General features: G+C 36.4%; 1 protein-coding gene, 2 non-coding genes and 1 pseudogene across 3 annotated transcripts; all 4 read right to left on the bottom strand.

Annotated features, from left to right (window-relative positions):
* Positions 1 to 10,665: 10,665 nt before the first annotated feature.
* LOC130943126 (small nucleolar RNA R71) lies at positions 10,666 to 10,773 on the bottom strand. Its single transcript, XR_009071659.1, has one exon. It is a non-coding gene; the product is annotated as a small nucleolar RNA R71 (small nucleolar RNA).
* A 9,450-nt stretch (positions 10,774 to 20,223) lies between these two features.
* LOC130939866 (uncharacterized) lies at positions 20,224 to 21,585 on the bottom strand. Its single transcript, XM_057867931.1, has 3 exons — positions 21,138 to 21,585; positions 20,753 to 20,886; positions 20,224 to 20,304 (listed from the first exon to the last, which is right to left on the bottom strand). The coding sequence occupies exons 1-3, from the start codon at positions 21,583 to 21,585 to the stop codon at positions 20,224 to 20,226; spliced, it is 663 nt and encodes a 220-aa protein (XP_057723914.1).
* Positions 21,586 to 22,445: 860 nt separating this feature from the next.
* LOC130942744 (small nucleolar RNA snoR74) lies at positions 22,446 to 22,575 on the bottom strand. Its single transcript, XR_009071302.1, has one exon. It is a non-coding gene; the product is annotated as a small nucleolar RNA snoR74 (small nucleolar RNA).
* A 772-nt stretch (positions 22,576 to 23,347) lies between these two features.
* On the bottom strand, positions 23,348 to 26,038 carry LOC130939865 (mitochondrial outer membrane protein porin of 34 kDa-like; annotated as a pseudogene).
* Positions 26,039 to 26,314: the final 276 nt, after the last annotated feature.

Here is a 26,314-nt window from a genome sequence, read left to right as displayed (position 1 = left end):
GGAAGGACTAAAGCACTAATCTTATGTGTGGGGCAAAATTTGCAAATAATAACTAAGAAAAAGTGGAGTATGAAAGACAATGTGAGTCCATATCAATGCACAAAGAATGCAAGTATCACAAGAGATTAGATATTGATTTAAAAGTATCAGCACCCAACAATATCAAACAAGTCAAGAAGCACCAAAACAATGCAAGAAATATTCAACAGTTGAGTAAGAAAATTCAACACCAATGTTAAAACAACAAATATAGAAAATAAAAGAGGAACAAACAACAAAGTTAAAATGTAATAAACAAAAGAAGAGAAAGAGGATAAAAATGAGAAGTGAAAATGTGAAGAGAGGGAGAAGAAGAAAGTAAGAAAGGAAGAACAGAGAAGAAGAAAGGAAAAGAAACAAGGTAGAAACAGGGTGCGAACGCGACGCCCGCGCATGGGTCACGCGTGCACGTGACCAAGAGGGATAGAGAAGTGACGTGTACGCATCCATCACGCTTACGCGTGAGTTGATGATAATGCTATCGACGCGTACGCGTTAGGCACGCGTACGCGTGAGGTCTGCGCACAGTAGCCGCACGGTTCCATCACAAGTCTCTGGTTTTTGTACTAGCATTACAGCATTGAGATATTGATGACATGTCATCATGTCATGTTTTTCTATGCTCTTTCATACAAGAAATTTATGATTTGTGCTCAAATATTGCATTCTTTTGTGCTTAAATGGTATATTTCCTTGATCTTTTGATTTTATAAATTTTGTAATAAATAAGAAGAAAAAGAAGCAAAAAAGCACAAAATAAACTAAAAAGAAGAAAAGAAGAATTTTGGACATCCTTTAAAGTTAGAACACACTTTGATGTCTTAGGCTAAAAGCGTGGCCCATGACCATGAAGCCTTGGCCTTATACACATGCGTTAATACTTATGCATGCATGCATTTAATTATGGCCGAATGAATTTAATGAATGCATGCATGAAATATTTAATTAGTAAAGCTAATGAATGCAATGCTACGGCATTTAATGAAAGCATGCATTATTAAAGCTAATTGGCAATTGATAATGTATTATATGCTTGCATTGGCTTTAACGATTAAAGCATTGCATTACTAAGCATTATTAATAAAAGCATGTAAAGGCCAATGAAGGAACCAATTGGAGCGCTGCGTTGGCTTTAATAACCGAGCGCTACATCATTGCTAGGCCAAGGAAAAGCAGCGCTCTACAAATCCAAGGAAGCATGCCCAAGAAAGGGAGCAAGGCCACAGCGCTGCGTTGAGAAACCAAACTGAGCGCTACAAGGAAGCTTGATTCAAAGGAGCGCTCAGTTAATTTTTTTAACTTTATCGTGCTATCTCCCAAAGAAAATGCAAGACGCAGTACACAAAATGCAACTAGTAGGATTCGAACCAAGGAGCTCATCTCTTGCAAGGAAGGAGTACTCCACTTGGCCAAGGAAAATAGGCTCTGAATTGTCTTCATTAAGGCTCGAACCAAGCACCTTGAATTTACCAAAGAAAGCGCTATATTAAGGTAAGGGGCGCTCAGTTAAAACATTTTCACTGAGCGCTACCCTGATGCTTGCCACAAGGAGCTTGGTGTGCAATACAAAGGAGCTAAGAACACAAGTTTGGGCGCTCAGTTAGAAAATTCCAACTGAGCGCTACTCTAGAGCAATGCACGCAACAAATTGAGCCCTGGGACCAAGACTTGGAGCGCTCAGTTAACTTAGTTAACTGAAAGCTCCCCTGGGAGGTGCACCATGGGTTGAATTTTTATTCAATTGCCATTTTAGATCCATTCCTTCACACACCAAAAGAGCCCACCATAAGTACAATCTGACTCAATTAATTCAAGCCCTTTGAAGCCTCAAAGCAAGCAAGACTCATTGACATTACTCAAAGGCACAAGAAATAGTTAGATTAGGAATTTCATTTAATTTGTTTTCAATTTCAATTTCATTTTCATCTTGTAAAGCCTATATAAAGGCATCAATTTCATTTCATTAAGAAGGCTGGCTCCATTAGGGAGCATTAGGAGTAGAATAGAGAGCTCTTTGTTTACATTTTCTTTTTTGAACTTGAGAACTAAAAATCAGATCTGAGTTTTCTTTCCTTTCTGTTTCAATTTTTCTTATTCTGCAAGTTTTCCTTTCTGCAAAATTCACAGTTTCATTTTCATTGAACTTGATTTGCTCTTCTACACTTCTACTTCTTCTGCAACTTTACTTTTCTGCAATTATACACGTCAATTTACATTGAGCTTGAATTCAACTCTTCTGTTACATTGCTTCCAATTTACTTTCCTGCAATTTTCTTTTCAGTCAATTGTTCTTAATTCTACTTCATTGCTCTCTTTAATTTCCAACACCCCAGCCCCCTTTACATTTGATGCAATTTATATTTCTTGTCATTTAAGATTCTATCAATTTACATTTCTTGCTCTTTAAGTTTTCTTCCTATTTACATTCTGTCATTTACAATTCTTGTCAAATTACTTTCTGTTGGCTACATTTCATCCAATTTCACTTCAATGTTAGCTTGACTAAACTAATCACCCACTAAAGTTGCTTGATCCATCAATCCCTGTGGGATCGACCTCACTCTAAGTGAGTTATTACTACTTGATGCGACCCAATACACTTGCCGGTTAGATTTGTGTGTTGGGAATTCGTTTTTCCACAAAAACACCATCAGATATGACGTGTGCGCGTCGTCTACACACATGTGTCGGATGGTAGAAATTTTGGGTGATGCGTACGCATCGGCGATGCGTACGCGTGGGCCTGGTTATACGCCTCGCACCCAACGAGCATAGTTCCAGCAAAACTCTCTGGTTTTTGTACCAGAGAGCAGTAGTATCCTAGTGACGCGTACGCGTCGCCTACGCGCACACGTGTCGTGCCTTCTTTTTTTATTAAAAAGCTATCGAAGTAATGCCAAATATTATTAAACAAGCTCCACTCCCTTGTGCTCTTCCTTGACCAGTTCCACCTCTTGGCAAGCTTCGTCAACTTCAACCACTTCCTTTTGGTAGCTTTCTTTAATTTCAATTCCTTGCTCACCAACTTCTTTTATACATTCTTCATTGTTCAAGTCATGTGTTGGAGGTTGTGCTCTAGCCTCCTCAACATTAATTTCACAACACAATGAGAAAGGTTCAACAATCTCAAATAGCACATTAGTTGGTGTGGAATCATCTTCAATAATAGGATTTATCACTTGCTCAACCTCTTCCAATCTCTCATCATTCACAATATTGCCTAAGAGGTTGCACATTATTCTCTTCAACATCAAATTCATGCTCAATTGAAGAAGGTTCAACAACTTTCACAAAATCATCAATAACATCACTTGGTGTGGAAGTGTTCTCAAGCTTGGAATCCACCTTTTGTTCAACTTCGCCTAGGCTTTCACCCACTGCTTCTTCTTCAACAATCTCTATACTTTCCACTTGTTGCACAACACACTCTATTTTCTTGTTCTCATGTTGAGATTCAAAAATCTCCTTCATGCTCTTCTCTTCGGTTAATTTTTCACATTCGTCCGTGGAACTACTTTGCTTGTGGCATGTATCCCATGAGTTCACAGTGGCTTTAATTTTAGCAATGTTAGCCATGATAGTTTTGCGCGTCCTTTGGCCTTCCTCTTGCTCCTTTCGATGGATGATTGCTTGGAGCCGATCCATTGCTTCCTTGAGATGATCCATTGGATCTTATTCCACTTGGCTAATATGAGTAGGATCATATTGCTCTTGGGATGATGAATATGAATACTCTTCCATGGAGGATTGTGGTGGAAAAGAGAGTTCATCTTGCGGTTGAAAAGGATTTGCATTAAAGCTTGAAGGTTAGAAGGTGCTTTGGTTGTTGGTAGAAGGTGGAGGTAGACAGGATATAAGCTCTTGAAAGGTAGAGGTGAAACCGGTGAGGGTAGAGGTGAGTGTGGTTTAAAGCTCTTGTTGCTCTTGAAGAATGACACCAAGTGTATCATCCATAGGAGCTTGGTTGGAGGGAAAAGAAGGGTTGTGAAGGTAATGATGCTGGAGTTGTGGTGGTTCATCTTGAGAATGATATGGAGATGGTGTATATTGAGGTGGTGGTTCTTGAGAGTAACTGGGTTGGAATTATTGTGACTCTGTGTATGGTTCATATGGTGGTTGGTACGGTGGATAAGGGTTAGGATCATATGAAGGTGTTTGGTGGTATGAGGCTTGTGAGTATGGTTGAAGGCTATGTTGTGGAGGAGGTTCATAGGCATATGGTGGTGGTTGTTGGTAGTCACAAGGAGCTCCACCATAGCCGTCGGGTTGATATGCATCTTGGAATGACTCTTGCTCATAGTGCATTGGAGAGGGTTGTTGTTATGAAGGTTGTCCATAAGCTTGAGGCTCCTCCCACTTTTGATTGTCCCATCCTTGATGCATGTTCTCATTGTAGCTTCCATTCCCTACAACATAATTTAAACCAAACTCATAGCCAAAGTGGTGAGAATTCATAGTAATGAGAGGAAATAAAAATAAAAACTAACAAGAAATAATGAAATTAAACTCCTAAAACTAGCAACAACTAACAAAGAAACAAAAGGCAAACATATTCACAATATTCACAATAACCAATAACAAGGCACACATTTGCAACTCCCTGGCAACGGCGCCAAAAACATGACGGAAGAAAAATGTCGGTAAAGAATTTCTAAAAATAACTTCGTTGCAAGTATAGATTTAAACTGACAATTAATCCTCAATCAACGTTTAATTAGGTTGTCACAAGTACAAACCCCAATAAAAATAAACCAAAGTATTTAATCATCGGGTCGTCTCTGAAGGAATTACAGGGAAGTATATTTATTATTGGTTATGATGTACTTCTTTTTGGGTTTTCAAATAAGGAACAAGAAAATATAAATTGCGAGAAAAATAAACTAATAACTAAGAAAGGTCCTAGCAAGGATTGAGAATTGGAATTCGTATCCTCATTATCATCATCAATTATGATGGTAAGTGCGAATCGCTTTCACTTAGTTATCCTCTAACAAATGAAAGAAAGCCAAGCGAGCAAAATTGACATAAGTTCACAAGTCCTAATCAAATAATGACTAGATTTAGTGAGGCTCAAGCAAACTAGCAACTTTTAATCACCAATCAATAAAAGAATTTTAATAACTCAAGAGTATCTAATTAATCAATTCAAGTCAAGAACATAAAAATTCCTTCTAAAACCTAACCAAACATTTTATCAAACACTTGGAAGGCACAAAATAAAAGCATAGAAAAGTAACAAGAAATAGTAAAATCTAAGATTAACAAATGCAAGGAATCAATAACCAACAATTAAAGAAAGAAGCAATAAACATGAAATACCTCAAATTACACTAAAAGAAAATTGAATTTAACAAGAAGAGTTCATAAACTAAATTGAAAAAATAAAGAAATCAACAACAGAAGATAAACTAAGATACTAGAACAATAAAAGGTAAAAAAACTAAATTAAAGCAAGATGAAATTCTGAAGCTAAGAAGAAATAAGACTAAAAATTCTAAAACCTAGAGAGAAGAGAGAGCCTCTCTCTCTCTAGAAACCTACATCTAAAACCTAAAGTGTAAAAGTGAATGAATAAATGATGAATGAATCCCATCTCCACTCTGCAGCCGCTTGTCTTCAATTTCGGGCCTGAAACTGGGTCAAAAGTAGCCCAGAAATCACCCCCATGGTTTTCTTGTAACTGAGGCACGTGACGTTTGTCACACGTACGTGTCAGCCACGCGTACGCGTCGCTGGATATTGAACTTGCCACGTGTACGCGTCATCGATCCGTGCGCATCGAGGCCAGCTTTTCAAATCTCAAAATTCTTGTGTTCCTTCTACTTTTGCATGCTTCTTTTCCATGCTCTAAGCCATTCCTACCCTATAAAACCTGAAAACACTTAACACACATATCACGGCATCGAATGGTAATTAGAGAAGACTACAAATTAGCAATTTTAAGGTCAAAAAAGCATATTTTCAATTGTAGCACAAAATTGGGAAGGAAACTTAAAAGCATGCAATTTACATGAATAAGTGTGAGAATAGTTGATAAAATCTACTGAATTTAATAAAAAATATACCATAAAATAGTGGTTTATCAATATATGAAGTTGGTCCCAGTTACTCTATTCATAATAAAAAAATAATGATTCTAATCATGATATGATACGATAAAATCATATAACTTTAACAAAAACAAATATATAATGTATAACTAACGTAAATAATAAAAAATTACCTTAATAATAACTAATTTACATATTTATTTTTTTAATAAAGCCTATATATAGAATTTTTTGTGTACATGAGCCTAGATCTGAGAGTCAACTCACTTTTGTAAATTTATTATTTTTATTTACTATTTCATAGAATGTATTCTTTGTATTTCATCGAATTTGATCCTTTTAAGGTATAATTTATAATTTTATATAATATTTTTTATATACTTATTTTATTATATTATTTTTTTGATAATTTAATGATTGTTCTTACTGCAACTTATCTTTTCGACTAATGTTCCAATGCGATTATTTTTTGCCACAATTGTTTACAATGCATCACATCCATGAAATACCTCATCGAGTTCTATTCACTGATTCGCGTTCTAACTACATGGGTGTAAGCGTTCAAAGAAGAGGTACTAAACTCTATTTTACCGAAGGATGGTTGTATCTACTCACATATTTTGACCAACCTAATCGAATGTGGGTAAAATTAGTTTTCTTGGGAGGAGTGATGAGCGGATAATTTGTACGCTTTTTGGCATTGTTTTTAGTATGTTTTTAGTAGTTTTAGTTGAGTTCTTAATATATTTTTATCAGTTTTTAGTTAAAATTCACTTTTCTGGACTTTACTACGAGTTTGTGTGTTTTTCTGTGATTTCAGGTATTTTCTGGTTGAAATTGAGGGACCTGAGCAAAAATCTGATTCAGAGACTGAAAAGGACTGCAGATGCTGTTGGATTCTGACCTCCCTGCACTCGAAGTGGATTTTCTGGAGCTACAGAAGCCCAATTGGCGCGCTCTCAACGGCGTTGGAAAGTAGACATCCTGGGCTTTCCAGCAATATATGATAGTCCATACTTTGCCAAAGATTTGATGGCCCAAACCGGCGTTCAAAGTCACCTACAGAAATTCCAGCGTTAAACGCCGGAACTGGCACCTAATTGGGAGTTAAACGCCCAAACTGGCATAAAAGCTGGCGTTTAACTCCAAGAGAAGTCTCTACACGAAAATGCTTCATTGTTCAGCCCAAGCACACACCAAGTGGGCCCGGAAGTGGATTTTTATGTCATTTACTCATCTTTGTACACCTTAGGCTACTAGTTTTCTATAAGTAGGACCTTTTACTATTGTAATTGAGATAGAGAGTCTTTTGATCATGTTTTGATGATTGAACTCACTTTGGGAGGCTGGCCATTCGGCCATGCCTAAACCTTGTTCTTATGTATTTTCAACGGTGGAGTTTCTACACACCATAGATTAAGGTGTGGAGCTCTGCTGTACCTCGAGTATTAATGCAATTACTATTGTTCTTCTATTCAATTCCTCTTGTTCTTTGTCCAAGATATCACTTGTTCTTCAACTTGATGAATGTGATGATCCGTGACACTCATCACCTTTCTCACCTATGAACAAGGTGACTGACAACCATTCTTGTTCTACAAGCATCTGAGGCTTAGTGAATATCTCTTGGATTTCTGATTGCATGATGCATGGTTGATCGCCTGACAACCGAGTGCTCGCCTGACAAACGAGCCAGCCATTCCGTGAGATCAGAATCTTCGTGGTATAGGCAAGAACTGATGGCGGCATTCAAGAGAATCCGGAAGGTCTAACCTTGTCTGTGGTATTCTGAGTAGGATTCAATGATTGAATGACTGTGACGTGCTTCAAACTCCTAACCTGCTGGGCGTTAGTGACAGACGCAAAAGAGGGATTCTATTCCAGTAGGAGCGGGAACCAACCGGTGATTGGCCGTACTGTGACAGAGTGCGTGAGCATTAGCTTTCACTGCGAGGATGGGAGGTAGCCACTGACAACGGTGAAACCCTACACGAGCTTGCCATGGAAAGGAGTAAGAAGGATTGGATGAAGGCAGTAGGAAAGCAGAGAGACGGAAGGGAAGGCATCTTCATACGCTTGTCTGAAGCTCTCACCAATGATATACATAAGTATCTCTATCTTTATCTCTTATGTTATTTTCGTTCATCATCTATACCCAATTGAGTCTGCCTGACTAAGATTTACAAGATGACCATAGCTTGCTTCATACCACCAATCTCCGTGGGATCGACCCTTACTCGCGTAAGGTTTATTACTTGGACGACCCAGTGCACTTGCTGGTTAGTTGTGCGAAGTTGTGTTTATGCCATGGTATTGAGCACCAAGACTTTGGAGCCATTACTAGGGATTGTTTATGTTTTGAAGAGTATTGATCACAATTTCGTGCACCAAGTTTTTGGCGCCGTTGCCGGGGATTGTTCTTGTGTATGGACAACTGACGGTTCATCTTGTTGCTTAGATTAGGCATTTATTTTTTTCGAAATTCTTGAAGATGAATTCTAGAGTTTCATGATGATTTGTTGAAATCTGGCTGGCTGAGAAGCCATGTCTAATCTGATTGGACCGAGGTTTCAACTTATCACCACAAGAGCTTGTTGATTTTCATCAATTTTGCTTTTGGAGCAGTGATCTGCTAAGGCTTGGCTGACCTTTGGTCATGTCTAGTGTTTTGGACCGAAGCTTTCTTTGAAAGCTTGGCTGGCTGTGAAGCCATGTCTAATTCCTGGACCGGAGTCTTAGACTAGCATTGCACTGATTCCTGGAATTCTCATTAAGAATTTTGATATCTTTTCCCACTTAATTTTCGAAAAACACAAAAAAAAATTACAAAATCATAAAATTCAAAAATATTTCTTGTTTGAGTCTAGTGTCTCATCTTAAGTTTGGTGTCAATTGCATGCATTCATATATCTTAGTGATCTTCAAGATGTTCTTGATGATTTACTTGCTCTGATCTTTGAATTCTATTGACTTGAGTATCTTGTGTGTCTCATGAGCATTTTCATTTTGTTAGTGTCAGTAGTATACAAACTGCTAAGTTTGGTGTCTTGCATGCATTGTTATTTGATTCTTGTTGCATTTTGATTATTAAAAAAATCCAAAAATATTTTTAATTTGTGTCTTTTCAAGTCAATGATACAAAGAATTGAAGGTTCAGAACATACTGCAGAGGAATTATACAGAAAAAGCTGAGCATTCAAAAATGGCCAGTGAAGAAGACAGACTGGCGTTTAAACGCCAGCCAGGGTACCTGGTTGGGCGTTTAACGCCCAAAGAGGTAGCATTTTGGGCGTTAAACGCCAGAATGTATACCATTCTGGGCGTTTAACGCCAGGATGGTGCTAGGGGGAAGATTTTGTTTTTCAAATCAAATTTTTTTTCAAGTTTTCAAAGTTTTTCAAAATCAAATCTTTTTCAAATCAAATCTTTTCAATCAAATGTTTTCAAAATTAATTTCTTTCCTTTTTCAAAGATACTTACTAACAATTAATGATTTGATTGAACATTTTTTGCCTTTTCTGTTGAGGAAGGTTTTATGTTTGAATCATATCTTTTCTTGTTAGGCAAGTCATTGATTTTTCAAATCAAATCTTTTTAAAAGTGTTTTCAAATCATATCTTTTAAAATTGTTTTCAAATCAAAATCTTTTTAAAACCATAACTTTTCAATCATATCTTTTTAATCACATCTTTTTCAAAATAGTTTTCAATCAAATCTTTTTAATTTCTAATTTCAAAATCTTTTTCAAAAATCACTTGATTTCTTTTCCACTTTCAATTTTCGAAAATTATCAATCAATTTTTAAAATGTTTTTAACATCTTTCTAATTAATTTTCGAAAATTCTCTTCTCTCCTCCCACATCCTTCCATTTATGGAGTACTACTCCTTCTTAATGCACAATTCGAACTCTATCTAATCAAGTTCGAATTCTTCTACCTTCTTTCTTCTATTTTTCTTTTCCTCTGACACTTCAAGGAATCTCTATACTGTGACATAGAGGATTCCACATTTTCTTGTTCTCTTCTCTTTCATATGAGCAGGAGCAGAGACAAAGGCGTTCTTGTTGAAGCTGACCCTGAACCCGAAAGGACCTTGAAGAGAAAGCTAAGAGAAGCCAAAGCACAACTCTCTTTAGAGGACCTGACCGAATTCTTCAAAGAAGAAGAAGACATGGCAGCCGAAAACAACAATAACGCAAACAATGCAAGGAAGGTGCTGGGTGACTTTACTGCACCTACTCCTGATTTTTATGGGAGAAGCATCTCTATCCCTGCCATTGGAGCAAACAACTTTGAGCTTAAGCCTCAATTAGTTTCTCTAATGCAACAGAATTGCAAGTTCCATGGACTTCCAATGGAAGATTCTCATCAGTTCTTAGCTGAATTCTTGCAAATCTGTGACACAGTCAAGACTAATGGGGTTGACCCTGAGGTCTATAGACTGATGCTATTCCCTTTTGCTGTAAGACACAGAGCTAGAATATGGTTGGACTCTCAACCTAAAGAAAGCCTGGACTCTTGGGAAAAGCTAGTCAATGCCTTCTTGGCAAAGTTCTTTCCACCTCAAAGATGGAGTAAGCTTAGAGTGGAAGTCCAAACCTTCAGACAGAAGGATGGAGAATCCCTCTATGAAGCTTGGGAAAGATACAAACAATTAATCAGAAAATGTCCTTCAGACATGCTTTCTGAATGGAGCATCATAGGTATTTTCTATGATGGTCTCTCTGAACTGTCCAAGATGTCTTTGGATAGCTCTGCTGGAGGATCTCTTCATCTGAAGAAGACGCCTACAGAGGCTCAAGAGCTCATTGAGATGGTTGCAAATAACCAATTCATGTACACTTCTGAAAGGAATCCTGTGAACAATGGGACTAGTCAGAAGAAAGGAGTTCTTGAGATTGACACTCTGAATGCCATACTGGCTCAGAACAAGATATTGACTCAACAAGTCAATTTGATTTCTCAAAGTCTGTCTGGAATGCAAAATACACCTGACAATACTAAGGAAGCTTCATCTGAGGAAGAAGCTTATGATCCTGAGAATCCTTCAATGGAGGAGGTGAATTACCTAGGAGAACCCTATAGAAACACCTATAATTCTTCATGGAGAAATCAACCAAATTTCTCATGGAAGAATCAAGAAAGACCTCAACAAGGTTTTAACAACAATAATAGTGGAAGAAACAGGTTTAGCAATGGCAAACCTTTTCCATCATCTTCTCAGCAACAGACAGAGAGTTCTAAGCAGAATACCTCTGACTTAGCAACAATGGTCTCTGATCTAATAAAGACCACTCAAAGTTTCATGAATGAAACAAGGTCCTCCATTAGGAATTTGGAAGGACAAGTGGGTCAGCTGAGCAAGAAAATTACTGAACTCCCTCCTAGTACTCTCCCAAGCAACACAGAAGAAAATCCAAAAGGAGAGTGCAAAGCCATAACCATGGCCGAATATGGAGAGGAAAGAGAGGAGGTGGACGTCACTGAGGAAGACCTCAATGGGTGTACACCAACCTCCTCTGAGTTCCCCAATGAGGAACCATGGGAATCTGAGGCTCAAAATGAGACTATAGAGATTCCATTGGACTTACTTCTGCCTTTCATGAGCTCTGATGAGTATTCTTCCTCTGAAGAGGATGAGTATGTCACTGAAGAGCAAGTTGCTAAATATCTTGGAGCAATCATGAAGCTAAATGACAAGTTATTTGGAAATGAGACTTGGGAAGATGAACCTCCCTTGCTCACCAAAGAACTGGATGACTTGTCTAGGCAGAAACTGCCTCAAAAGAGGCAGGATCCTGGGAAGTTTTCTATACCTTGTACCATAGGCACCATGACCTTCAAGAAGGCCTTGTGTGACTTAGGGTCAAGTGTAAACCTTATGCCCCTCTCTGTAATGGAGAAATTAGGGATCTTTGAGGTGCAAGCTGCAAAAATCTCACTAGAGATGGCAGACAACTCAAGAAAACAAGCCTATGGACTTGTAGAGGATGTTCTGGTAAAAGTTGAAGACCATTACATCCCTACTGATTTCGTAGTCCTAGAGACTGGGGAGTGCATGGATGAAACCATCATCCTTGGCAGACCCTTCCTAGCCACAGCAAAGGCTGTGATTGATGTTGATAGAGGAGAGTTAATCATTCAAGTGAATGAAGAATCCTTTGTGTTTAAGGCTCAAGGACATCCCTCTGTCACCATAGAGATGAAGCATGAAGAGCTTCTCTCAAATCAGAGTCAAGAAGAGCCCCCACAGTCAAACTCTAAGTTTGGTGTTGGGAGGCCACAACCAAACTCTAAGTTTGGTGTTGAACCCCCACTTTCAAACTCTAAGTTTGGTGTTGGGAGGTTCCAACATTGCTCTGAGTATCTGTGAGGCTCCATGAGAGCCCTCTGTCAAGCTACTGACATTAAAGAAGCGCTTGTTGGGAGGCAACCCAATAATTATAATTTATATAGTTTCTTTTGTTATTTTATGTTTTTTGTAGGTTGATGATCATAAGAAGTCACAAAATCCATTGAAAAAGCAAAAACAAAATGAAAAACAGGAAGAAAAACAGCACATCCTGGAGGAAGATGTTGCTGGCGTTTAAACGCCAGTAAACCTAGCAGTTGGGCGTTTAACGCCCAGTCTGGCACCATTCTGGGCGTTTAACGCCAGAAAGGGGCACCAGACTGGCGTTAAACGCCAGAAAAGGGCAAGAACCTGGCGTTAAACGCTAGGAATGGGCACCAGCCCGGCGTTTAACGCCAGAAATGGCTCAAAACGTGATTTTGAGCAACATTTGGTGCAGGGATGACTTTTCCTTGACACCACAGGATCTGTGGACCCCACAGGATCCCCACCAACCCCACCACCACTCTCTCTCTTCTTCCCCCATTCACCAATCACCTCACTACCTCTTCCCCAAAACCCCTTCACCTATCAAATCCCATCTTTTTCTTCACCACTCACATCCATCCTTCATAAAACCCCACCAACCTCACCCTTCAAATTCAAACCACTTTCCCTCCCAAACCCACCCAATATGGCCGAACCCCATCTCTCCTCTCTCCTATAAATACCCTTCTTCACTCCTTCATTTTCACACAACCAAAACACCACTTCTCCCCCTCTTTGGCCGAATACACCACCATCTCCCTCTTCCTCATTTCTTCTTCTTCTACTCTCTTCTTTCTTCTTTTGCTCGAGGACGAGCAAACATTTTAAGTTTGGTGTGGTAAAAGCGTTGCTTTTTCGTTTTTCCATAACCATTATGGCATCCAAGGCCGGAGAAACCTCTAGAAAGAGGAAAGGGAAGGCAAAAGCTTCCACCTCCGAGTCATGGGAGATGGTTAGGTTCATCTCAAGGGTGCATCAAGACCACTTCTATGAAGTTGTGGCCTTGAAGAAGGTGATCTCCGAGGTCCCCTTTTCACTCAAAAAGGGTGAATATCCGGAGATCCGCCATGAGATCCAAAGAAGAGGTTGGGAAGTACTTACCAACCCCATTCAACAAGTTGGAATCTTGATGGTTCAAGAGTTCTATGCCAATGCATGGATCACCAAGAGCCATGATCAAAGTATGAACCCGGATCCAAAGAATTATCTTACTATGGTTCGGGGGAAATACTTGGATTTTAGTTCGGAAAGTGTGAGGGTGGCGTTCAACTTGCCTATGATGCAAGGAGATAAACATCCTTACACAAGAAGGGTCAACTTTGATCAAAGGTTGGACCAAGTCCTCACAATCATATGTGAAGAGGGCGCACAATGGAAGAGAGATTCAAGAGGCAAGCCGGTTCAATTGAGAAGGCATGACCTCAAACCCGTGGCTAGAGGATGGTTGGAGTTTATCCAACGCTCAATCATTCTCACTAGCAACCGGTCCGAAGTTACTTTAGACCGGGCCATCATGATCCATAGCATCATGATTGGAGAAGAAGTGGAAGTTCATGAGGTTATAGCCCAAGAACTCTACAAGGTGGCGGATAAGTCCTCTACCTTGGCAAGGTTAGCCTTTCCTCACCTCATTTGTCACCTCTGTTATTCAGTTGGAGTTGACATAGAGGGAGACATCACCATTGATGAGGATAAGCCCATTACCAAGAAAAGGATGGAGCACACAAGAGACCCCTCTCATCATGAGATCCCTGAGATGCCTCAAGGGATGCACTTTCCTCCACAAAACTATTGGGAGCAACTAAACACCTCCCTAGGAGACTTGAGTTCCAACATGGGACAACTAAGGGTGGAGCACCAAGAACACTCCATTCTCCTCCATGAAATAAGAGAAGATCAAAGAATCATGAGAGAGGAGCAACAAAGGCAAGGAAGAGACATTGAGGAGCTCAAACACTCCATAGGATCTTCAAGAGGAAGGAAGAGCCGCCATCACTAAGGTGGACCCGTTCCTTGATTTCCTTGTTCTTTATTCTTCTGTTTTTCGAATTTTAGTGCTTATGTTTATCCATGTTTGTGTCTTATGATCATTAGTGTCTTAGTGTCTATGCCTTAAAGTTATGAATGTCCTATGAATCCATCACCTTTCTTAAATAAAAACGTGCTTAAATTGAAAGGAAAAAGAATTGCATGAATTTTGAATTTTATAACAGTTTAATTATTTTGATGTGGTGGCAACACTTTTGTTCTCTGAATGTATGCTTGAACAGTGCATATGTCTTTTGAATTTGTGATTCATGAATGTTGGCTCTTGAAAGAATGATGAAAAAGGAGACATGTTATTGAGGATCTGAAAAATCATAAAAAATGATTCTTGAAGCAAGAAAAAGCAGTGAATACAAAAAAAAACCGAAAAAAAAGAAAAGAAAAGAAAAAAGAAAGAAAGAAATAAAGTTGTGATCCAAGGCAAAAAGAGTGCGCTTAAGAACCCTGGACACCTCTAATTGGGGACTTTAGCAAAGCTGAGTCACAATCTGAAAAGGTTCACCCATTTATGTGTCTGTGGCATGTATGTATCCGGTGGTAATACTGGAAGACAGAGTGCTTTGGGCCACAGCCAAGACTCAATAAAGTAGCTGTGTTCAAGAATCATCATACTTAACTAGGAGAATCAATAAACACTATCTGGATTCTGAGTTCCTAAAGAAGCCAATCATTCTGAGTTCCAAAGGATAAAGTGAGATGCCAAAACTATTCAGAGGCAAAAAGCTAAAAGCCCCGCTCATCTAATTAATACTGATCTTCATAGATGTTTTTGGAGTTCATTGCATATTCTCTTCTTTTTATCTTATTTGATCTTTAGTTGCTTGGGGACAAGCAACAATTTAAGTTTGGTGTTGTGATGAGCGGATAATTTGTATGCTTTTTGGCATTGTTTTTAGTATGTTTTTAGTAGTTTTAGTTGAGTTCTTAATATATTTTTATCAGTTTTTAGTTAAAATTCACTTTTCTGGACTTTACTATGAGTTTGTGTATTTTTCTATGATTTCAGGTATTTTCTGGCTGAAATTGAGGGACCTGAGCAAAAATCTGATTCAGAGACTGAAAAGGACTGCAGATGCTGTTGGATTCTGACCTCCCTGCACTCGAAGTGGATTTTCTGGATCTACAGAAGCCCAATTGGAAAGTAGACATCCTGGGCTTTCCAGCAATATATGATAGTCTATACTTTGCCCAAGATTTGATGGCCCAAACCGGCGTTCAAAGTCACCTACAGAAATTCCAGCGTTAAACGCCGGAACTGGCACCTAATTGGGAGTTAAACGCCCAAACTGGCATAAAAGCTGGCGTTTAACTCCAAGAGAAGTCTCTACACGAAAATGCTTCATTGCTCAGCCCAAGCACACACCAAGTGGGCCCGGAAGTGGATTTTTATGTCATTTACTCATCTTTGTACACCTTAGGCTACTAGTTTTCTATAAGTAGGACCTTTTACTATTGTAATTGAGATAGAGAGTCTTTTGATCATGTTTTGATGATTGAACTCACTTTGGGAGGCTGGCCATTCGGCCATGCCTAAACCTTGTTCTTATGTATTTTCAACGGTGGAGTTTCTACACACCATAGATTAAGGTGTGGAGCTCTGCTGTACCTCGAGTATTAATGCAATTACTATTGTTCTTCTATTCAATTCCTCTTGTTCTTTGTCCAAGATATCACTTGTTCTTCAACTTGATGAATGTGATGATCCGTGACACTCATCACCTTTCTCACCTATGAACAAGGTGACTGACAACCATTCTTGTTCTACAAGCATCTGAGGCTTAGTGAATATCTCTTGGATTTCTGATTGCATGATGCATGGTTGATCGCCTGACAACCGAGTGCTCGCCTGACAAACGAGCCAGCCATTCCGTGAGATCAGAATCTTCGTGGTATAGGCAAGAACTGATGGCGGCATTCAAGAGAATCCGGAAGGTCTAACCTTGTCTGTGGTATTCTGAGTAGGATTCAATGATTGAATGACTGTGACGTGCTTCAAACTCCTAACCTGCTGGGCGTTAGTGACAGACGCAAAAGAGGGATTCTATTCCAGTAGGAGCGGGAACCAACCGGTGATTGGCCGTACTGTGACAGAGTGCGTGAGCATTAGCTTTCACTGCGAGGATGGGAGGTAGCCACTGACAACAGTGAAACCCTACACGAGCTTGCCATGGAAAGGAGTAAGAAGGATTGGATGAAGGCAGTAGGAAAGCAGAGAGACGGAAGGGAAGGCATCTTCATACGCTTGTCTGAAGCTCTCACCAATGATATACATAAGTATCTCTATCTTTATCTCTTATGTTATTTTCGTTCATCATCTATACCCAATTGAGTCTGCCTGACTAAGATTTACAAGATGACCATAGCTTGCTTCATACCACCAATCTCCGTGGGATCGACCCTTACTCGCGTAAGGTTTATTACTTGGACGACCCAGTGCACTTGCTGGTTAGTTGTGCGAAGTTGTGTTTATGCCATGGTATTGAGCACCAAGACTTTGGAGCCATTACTAGGGATTGTTTATGTTTTGAAGAGTATTGATCACAATTTCGTGCACCAAGGAGCTTGATTTTTTATTGAGAAATTATTTCTAGGGAATTTTGTAGGCTAAGTTTTAGTTCTGTCTCCTCCATACTTTCTACATCTGTCCTAAAATCTTCAAAGTGGAGCGAATAATGAGATTGAATTCCCTTAATTTAAGTTCAGTTTCGCTAAATTCGTGTCAGACTCGGATATGCAATTATAACAAGAAATACTTTTATGTATAATTAATATATATGTATGTATAAATAAAAAATATTTAGAATTATTGAACAAAATTAATATATACGTCTACATAAATAAAGAAATTACTGTAATTTATGAAGATTACACGTGAATGTTTTTTCTTTCAAATGAATTTATTCGTTCTAATTATATTACAATTAGCTCATAAATAATATATAATTATATTATTTTAAAAAATATCTTTATTATAATTATATCAAATCAATATTCAATGCATTATTAAACTAATTATCAATTATCGATATTTTTATTCATTCTAATTATATTAATTGATATAGTTTTAATTCTCATTCATGTGCAATAATTTTATTAGTAGATAATTGTATCTACAATAATTAGTTGTATCCACAATTTTATTAATAGATAGTTGTATTCACAATAATTCATGCTATAATAATAATAATAATAATAATAATAATAATAATAATAATAATAATAATAATAATAATAATAATAATAATAATAATAATAATAATAATAATAATAATATAGATACAAGATTAATTAGTTAACAAAGTGAATTTTAATTATTCTGTTTTATTTTCTACTCATATTTTTATTCATTAGTTATTTTACTTTTTATATTTATAGTAAATATTGAATGTAAAAAAATACTATTTATTGTTATCTATTTTATTTATTTAGATTTATAATTAAATTTGATATAATTGTAGCAAGTATTTATAATTAATAGTAACATGATAATATAACTTTAAGTTGTATAATATAATAAAATAGAACGTATCAATTTATATCTGCTTTCTATATAGTAATAATATTATATATCTCTTTTTTTAGCTCTTTCCTAAAAATATTGGCACATAATTAATGTAGATAACATATATATTGAGCAATTATCTCCATTGAATTAATTATAAAGGTTAATAAAAGATAATAGCATAATTTTTATCTAATTGTAGCAAGTATCTCCATTAAAAATTAAAATTACTCTATTAAAAAAATTATATACAGTTTGCATATGAATGTGGTTGGGATTGGAGACTATATATATATATATATATATATATATATATATATATATATATATAAGAAAATAATTATAACAAAAAATATTTAATATATGTGATTTAAATATTTTTATGTATAATTAATATATATGTATGTATAAATAAGGAAATATTTAGAATTATTTAACAAAAATAATATATACGTATACATAAATAAAGAAATTATTGTAATTTATGAAGATTATACGAGAATTTTTTTTATTAATTATTAATTATTAATTATATTATACTAAAACTGGATTTTTCCCGAGCTAATGGAAGTGAGGTGTCGATTCCTCATTAATCCATTTTTTCGCCAAAATGGATGCACTATTTTCTTTTCTAAATTTATTTTAGAAAAATATCTTTATTATAATTATACTAATTTAGGAAATATCTTTATTATAAAAGTAGAGAATATATATATAATCTAAATACAGAATATAAATCTCAAACTTCGCATCCTAAGAGCAGATCCTACACGCTCAGTGAGGTACGTCACGTCCTATATCTATAAAATAGAAATTTTTAAAATGGCTGAGAACATCATCCTTTATAGGGTTCTCAATAAGGTAAAATTTCTAAATAGAAACGATGTAAAGACTACACAAATCTATTAGGCAATCCTAAAACTCCAGCAGACAAGATCCAAGCCTAGGGTCTTCTCTAAATCCTTACAGGTTAAACATGCTAATCTCAGCTATACATATATATTCAATCTCATTTACTTTAAATAAGTCATTATCAAACTAATTTCATTTCAATAGTATTTATTTTATTCTTAATATTTAGTTTCAGGATATTTAGTGATTTTAGGTTCTCAACTCTCTTCAACATGAGTCATGAGTTCTATTATTGTCACAATGGTTTAAACTCAGATATCCAACCATTTTATTTAGTAGTGGTAACAATCTCCAAACATAATAGCCCTCAGCATCAACCAACACTAGCATGAGAGAATTCTAAGATATTCAAACACAAGCAAGACAAACAAATAATACACAAGTAAACTCAAGTAAAGCAATTCGCACATAGTTACTTAATATACACAAATAAACAAGCAATGACAAGTAGCAAACCCAAAAAAATCAATCAAATGCAGATGATGTATGCCTGTCCTACTAGCCATGAGCTTACGTCACTACAAAAAAAGGGGTTAAAACGGCGGTTATTTTGGGGAATTACGGCAACCGCTATTATTACCAAAAATGGCGCCCCCAAGAAACGCCGTTATTCTGGGCGCCATTCTGGTTATTACGACGGTTCTCAAAAAACCGCCACAATTACCTGAGGATAATACGGCGGTTCTCTGAGGGTTAAAATGGCAGTTTGCAACCGCCATTATTTTCGTATAAAATGGCGGTTTCTGAATTGTTTAAAATGGCGGCTATAACCGCCTTTTTTCCAGGATGTTGTGGCAGCATTTCTGTTTAAAATGGTAGTTTTTAACCGCCGTTTTTACCATTATAACCGCCATTTTTACCAGGTTATAATGGCATCTTGTGTGTTTAAAATGGCAGTTTCTAGCCGCTGTTTTTACCAGGTTATAATGGCATCTTTTGTGTTTAAAATGGCAGTTTTTAACCGCTGTTTCTACCAGCATATAATGGCATCGTTTTCATTTAAAATGGGGGTTTCTAATCGCTGTTTGTACCTAATTATGATGACAATTTTATACTTTTTAAAATAAGATTGAAACTACCAATTTAAAGTGATATTTTCGAAACTCACTTAAAAATCTCGTAATAACCAAAATGCATAATCATAAATCAAACATCATTAGATGATTTTTAATTCATACATGATCCAAAAGTCATAATCCAAGTCATAATCCAAAAACAAAGTATCAAAGTAACATTTTTCAATAATACGTCTTAACATATAATTCTTAATATACGTCTTAACATATCAAGTAAGGTCATGCTTCCTTATTGCTTGCTCCAGAAGACCTACTTCCTAACTCTTTTGGTGATGGAATCTCACTCTCCTGATCCAATCCCTACAACAAACATATAACTATTATAAGCACAAGAAATGCAAGAAAATGACATATATTGATATACATTTATCATGTCTAATTACATAGCATTGATACAATAATGAAACCAATTTAAAATTATAGAGCCAACTAACCACTTGAAAACATTTAAAATACAAGGCCAGTCCAATCATTCAGAAATTCAGTCTTTAATTGATGCTCTAAATCTCTAATACATAAAGTAAGGTTACATTTGTAAAACAATCCATTATGCTTAGTTTTCAATAATATATCCCTAGCAGAGATCATCTAGGGGGTAAAAAAAATCATATCAATTTCTCACCACAAATTTGCCAGGTGACATTCAACAAATATTCCATTGATTTTCAAAAAAGCTTGTTGAAATGTCTGACCACTTATCAAAACTAATTGGAAATGCAACACAATCAGTGGCCAACTGCCCACAAACTCCTGCAAGGAGTCCAGCTGCTTCTCTTATTGCTGCATAATCTTTATCAAAATTGACAACTATGCGCAAACCTTCTGGCAAATTATGCACATCCTTCACTAATAAATGAAGACGTGTACTATCTCCGTATTCATCTAAAATAGACAAACGAGTATAAATAAATGAGTATCAGACCAGACCAGAAAAGCTATAACAATAAACTGTATCAATCACATAAATTATTGTTTTCTTGTCAATTACTCATATATACTTTATGAACATTATTGTCACAATGTATAGTAGTGCTATAAAATGATAAATAAATAAGAAAATAGAAGAGGTAGTTCTTTTGGGATTCTGGACCAGCATATGAGGTAGTAATAGAACGAACAGAATCTATACATACCTATGGCATCAACAGTCCAATAATGTTTAGATTCACGTCCACGTTTACGTTTAGGTTTGGATGGATACTCAGATATAATTGCAGCAACTGATGATGGCTCAGAAGAATTTGAAGCTGCCGACTTGTCCCGGGAGGAACTTGCAACTGTTGCCGACTTGTCCCGAGAGGAATTTGAAGCTGCCGACTTGTCCTGGAAGAAACTTGCAGCTGCTGCCAACTTGTCCCGAGAGGAACTTGCAGCTGCCGACTTGTCCCGAGATGAATTTGAAGCTGCCGACTTGTCTCGGGAGGAATTTGCAGCTGCTGCAGACTTGTCCCGGGAGGAATTTGCAGCTGCTGCGGACTTGACTTGTGATGTATTTGCAGCTGCTGCGGACTTGTCTTGTGAAGAATTTGCAGCTGCGGCTGCTGCTTTAAGTAGATTCTTGTACCTCTTTTGCTTTGGCATATCTGCATAATGGATCAAATCAATAATTAACTAGGCAACTAACTAGGCAACTAAAAATCTCTCTATCTCTCTCTCATATTAACTAGGCAACTAACTAGTATATATCAGCAGGCGCTACTATAAAAAGAAATTCTTGTATGCAAATTAGATATCAAACAAATACTTAAATAGTATTCTAAAAAAATTATAAAAAAATTATAATTACCTCTTTCAAATGATAATTTTGTAGCTGTAACTGTGGCTTTGTGAACTTTTCCTTCTCAGGTAGTTGTATATATGCAAATTAATTTTTTTCTACAAGATAAAAAGAAACAAAAAAAATAAATAAAGCAAATATATTATTTAGATGAAACAATCAGTAATTAAATTCAACTTTATATGTTATTGGGATTGATTAATTAAGCCCAAAGATATATAATGTGTTGGATACGATTGAGAAATTAGGGAACATGATATTCCAACTTATTTAAATTTTGAAACTCAAATTAGTAGCATCTGTTTTTTTTTCAAATTATTTATCTATATCTCAATTTAACCCAAATGAGTTAAAATTACAAAATCAGAGTTCTGATTCCATGCTAAGTAGGAGTAAGTAGCAAGAATGTGTGTGCATCCGACAAAATGCATGACTAATTTTTAATATGTACATAATATTTTTAAAAAATAAAATTAATAAGAACACAAGCTATGAAGCTAATTATAAGGTTATATTAATGGAACAAATAACAATGGTAATTATATCCCTGACGGTTACAAGAGGACTGCTCACATAGGCAATAGACCCCTGCTTTTTTCATTAGGTTTCTCACTCCAATATTTTGATTTTCAAATATGAAATTTTTTTTTAAAAAAAAAGAAAGAAATGTCCCACGGTTTACTGAACCTGGAGCCATAAAGAAAGAACAGAGGTTCACCCAATAACTTTGGATTCATATATCCCTGAAGGTAACGAGAGGCCTATTTACAGAGGCAACAGGCCATTGCTTTTTCATCAGGTTCATAAATTCAAACGAATAAATAAATAAATAAGATCTACTTCAAATCCTAAACAAAAGTAACAGAGAAGAATATATCTGTACCTTCTAAGCTATGTTATTATTTTGGTCCCAATTTCAGTTATTCATTTGTTTTAAAAGAAACAAAAATATATTACCTTTAATATAATAAGAAACAAGAGCAGGTGATTAATTAAGCAACTAAAAGTTTGAACAAAATTGCAATAAAGGAACCACATGCTCACACCGAAAAGGAAAACTATACATGCAATTAAAAATACGAAGATTTGAAGTTCCTAATGTTGATAGTTGTTGAGATTTAATGCTACACAGAGCAACCAAACTATACATTAATGAAATGAGCTTTTCAATGCTTATTATTAGTTAATAAAAATAGATCAAATTAAAGAGCAGAAAAGGAAAACTTTCGATGTATAATAATAATAAGTGTTATAGGGAAACTTCTCTTAACTTAGCTAGCTAATTCAGAGAACATAATGAGAGATGGGAGAACACAATAATAATAAGTCCGAACAATGGGGATGGGAGATGCTAAAGCAGGGACCTTGATTGAGTCCACAATGTTAAATAATCAGCTGTGGATTAAGTTATAAGAGTATTTTTCTAAAAAATAATGTGAAAAAGCAAGCTAAGAACAACTTGTATTAAAGACTAGCTTCAAAACTCCCAAGCACATAGATGTAAAAGGCTAACTGTAGGGGTTGGGACGAAACAAAAAAGAACATGGATAATGAAGAAACAATCACTCACACAGTCAAAGAGGCAACCAAGTCAGCTTTGGTGAAGTTCACTCCAGCATTGTATTTTGTGAACTCCCCAATTTTGGTGTCGTAAGAGAGCTCAGAACCAATTGCAAGTACGTCAGTCCCTACAACACCAGAGACAAAACTGAACTAGTTATTTGTGTACATTCTGGACATTTGTTCTAATTTAGTACTAGTTATTTTACATTTCAGGCAGATATTGTAAAAGGGGACCAAGTTTAGCAAGAAGGAAAAACTTGAAATAATAATGTATAATTAATAATCACCGGATAATTATAATTAATCCAAAAGGGAATGAAAGAATAGTGAATGGTAAAAATTAATTAGTTAATGATGGTTTGATCATGTGGACTACTGCTGCTTAAGTAAACAGCTATATATATATATATATAGTTAGTATCCAATTGAATATTGATTGATGATGATGTATTATTATTGTAGCAAGAAATTAAAAGTGGTGAATAAGAGATATCTATATACCCTACTATGCATGCACATACTGAACTTCCACCTGTTCACCAACAGAGACAAAACTCAACTTATTGCCAATGAAAGATATAGTTCAAGGTTTAGTATAGTTTCAATGAGTTCATTTCTTAAATTTTATAATCCACTCTTGTCTATGGAGATGTAAGGTTTACACTGCAAATGAATGTCTTACCTTTCCAGACCTTTGATCAGGAACTCTAAAGTTAAAGATGGTTTTGAGACCAGGAGCAGGCTCATTAACAGTGATGGTTGTGAAGAGCTGAAACGCAAAAGCATGATTAACATTAGTCTAAAACACTAATTACCATTCATAATAATCAAGTCTAAAACATGTGAAGACAATAATCATCAACATAAATATATAATATATATACCACAATAATAAAAGATCTAAAATTTATCCCACAATAATAAATAGATTCTCTTATAAGATAAAGACAACTCACCAAATATATAGTAAATATGCCATACCCATGAACTATCAAAGACCGGCCCTTATTAAGAAATTAATTATCAGGAGTTGAATGAAACTTGAATTCATCGAAATAGCAGCTGAGTCGAACAAAAAGGATTTCTAGAAACATGACAATTTTCTATTCTTAATGCATACATCAGCAGTAGTAGTAATGGTCGAAAAAAGTAATTTCCAAAAAAAAAAGATAAAAACCTATAAGAGTGTCATTTTAGTCTTGTTATGTGGATAAGCATTCCACTTTAGTTACTGCAACTTTTTCAAGAATCTTGAGCAAGTTGAATTCTCAAAGAAACCAAATTTCAGGCAATGTAAAACAGAACATGTCCTAAATAGTTGTGACTGTCATTCATGATCACAAATAATTGTAAAACAGAAACAACACTAAAAAATTGGTGATCAAGTAAACATAGATTATTTACATAAACAACATAGTAGTTCATTTTTCTACTCTACATTTTTCCCCTTTAAGACATAATTATGGCCTGTACCAAGGGAAATAATTTAGTTTAAATTGTTCAATTAAATATCTTATAGGAGTGGAAGATAAGATTGCCATTTCATGAATCTTCAGTGTATTTATCTTAGATTTTTTCCCTCCCCTCGCTTTTGGATTTTGTGTGTGCAAACTGAAGTTGAGTGTGCTTGGAAGTTGAGTGAATTTGAAGATGTTCATCTTCATCACCAAGAATACTATGTAGGGAAAGAGTGGAACAAAAACTAATAACTTTATGAAACTTGTTCATCGGAGATGGCAATTTAGGCACCCTCCTCCAGCTACATCTCCCAGAATCAGTGTCAATATTAATTACAGATGAATGACTAGAAGAGGGACAACAGCTATGTCTTACATGTATAAATCTTGTCTAAATCAGATAATTTAACAAAAATTAAGCCACTGTTTTATAAGATAATTTAACAAACCCAAACTTGTCTAAATCAGAATCGGATACAGATGCAAATTTAAACAAGTTAGAACACTAAATACTTGAATCAACATAACAAAACCAGTTCAGATAAGAAGTGGTCTTTAATCAACATAACCAGTTCAGAACACTAGACATTGGCACTAGATCTGAGATCTGGGAGAGAGAAAGAGAGAGAGATGAGGGGGTAAGGTTACGAAAACAACTTCGCCGGCTTTGCAAGCAGTGTCGATGGCAGATGTGAGGAAGGAAGATCCAAGATCCAAGATCCAAGATCTGAGATCGTCGACTGGTTGAACACAAGATCCGATCGGCGTCAATCACTCCCGCACCAACGTCAATCGAATGCTTCAACACAAGACCCGATCGCGGAGCTGCAGAGAAATAAAAACCCCCAAAAATCAACAACAAAAACAATTTTGAAACCAAAACCCGAGCAAAAACGAAGAAATCAGTAACTGACGGAGAGGGAGAGGTACATAGAGAACTTGAGAGTGAGTTGCAGAGAAACAAATCAGTAACTAGCGGAGAGGGAGAGGTACCTAGAGAAATCGTAACCGGCGGAGAGAGGAGAAGCCCGAGAGGGAAGAACGGCGTTGTCGGAGCACAGAGGAGACGAAGGAGAGAGAAGGGAGATCAAGAGCGCCGAAATGTGTTTCGTTTAATGAGATAGGGTTGCAGTTCTTTGGTTTTATATACATGTAAAAACGGCGATTTAAAACCGCCATAATCACCAGAACCACCACCAAACGCAAAGTTAATTATGGCAGCAACCAAACATGCCATAATAACCGGGTATTACGGCGGTTCTTTAAAACCGCCGTAATGTCAATGCCATTTTAAACTCTTTTTTTTGTAGTGCTTGTCGATTACTTTCCCAGAACCCGACATATCCGGTAGCTAACCCGGACATTGTCTCTCTACTACTGTTATCTCGCATATATGTACACTATATGTATCTCACAGGGTGAGTGCCCTGTACACCTTGCAGGCAGAATAACCTGTATTTCTCACTGAGTGAGTGCCCTGTCACCTCGTAAATAGAGAGAACCTCGCAGGGTG

Source organism: Arachis stenosperma, chromosome 7, assembly GCF_014773155.1.
Source record: "Arachis stenosperma cultivar V10309 chromosome 7, arast.V10309.gnm1.PFL2, whole genome shotgun sequence".
Lineage (NCBI taxonomy): Eukaryota > Viridiplantae > Streptophyta > Magnoliopsida > Fabales > Fabaceae > Arachis > Arachis stenosperma.
Note: the sequence above shows the minus strand (reverse complement) of the source record. Positions and strands in the feature narration are given on the sequence as shown.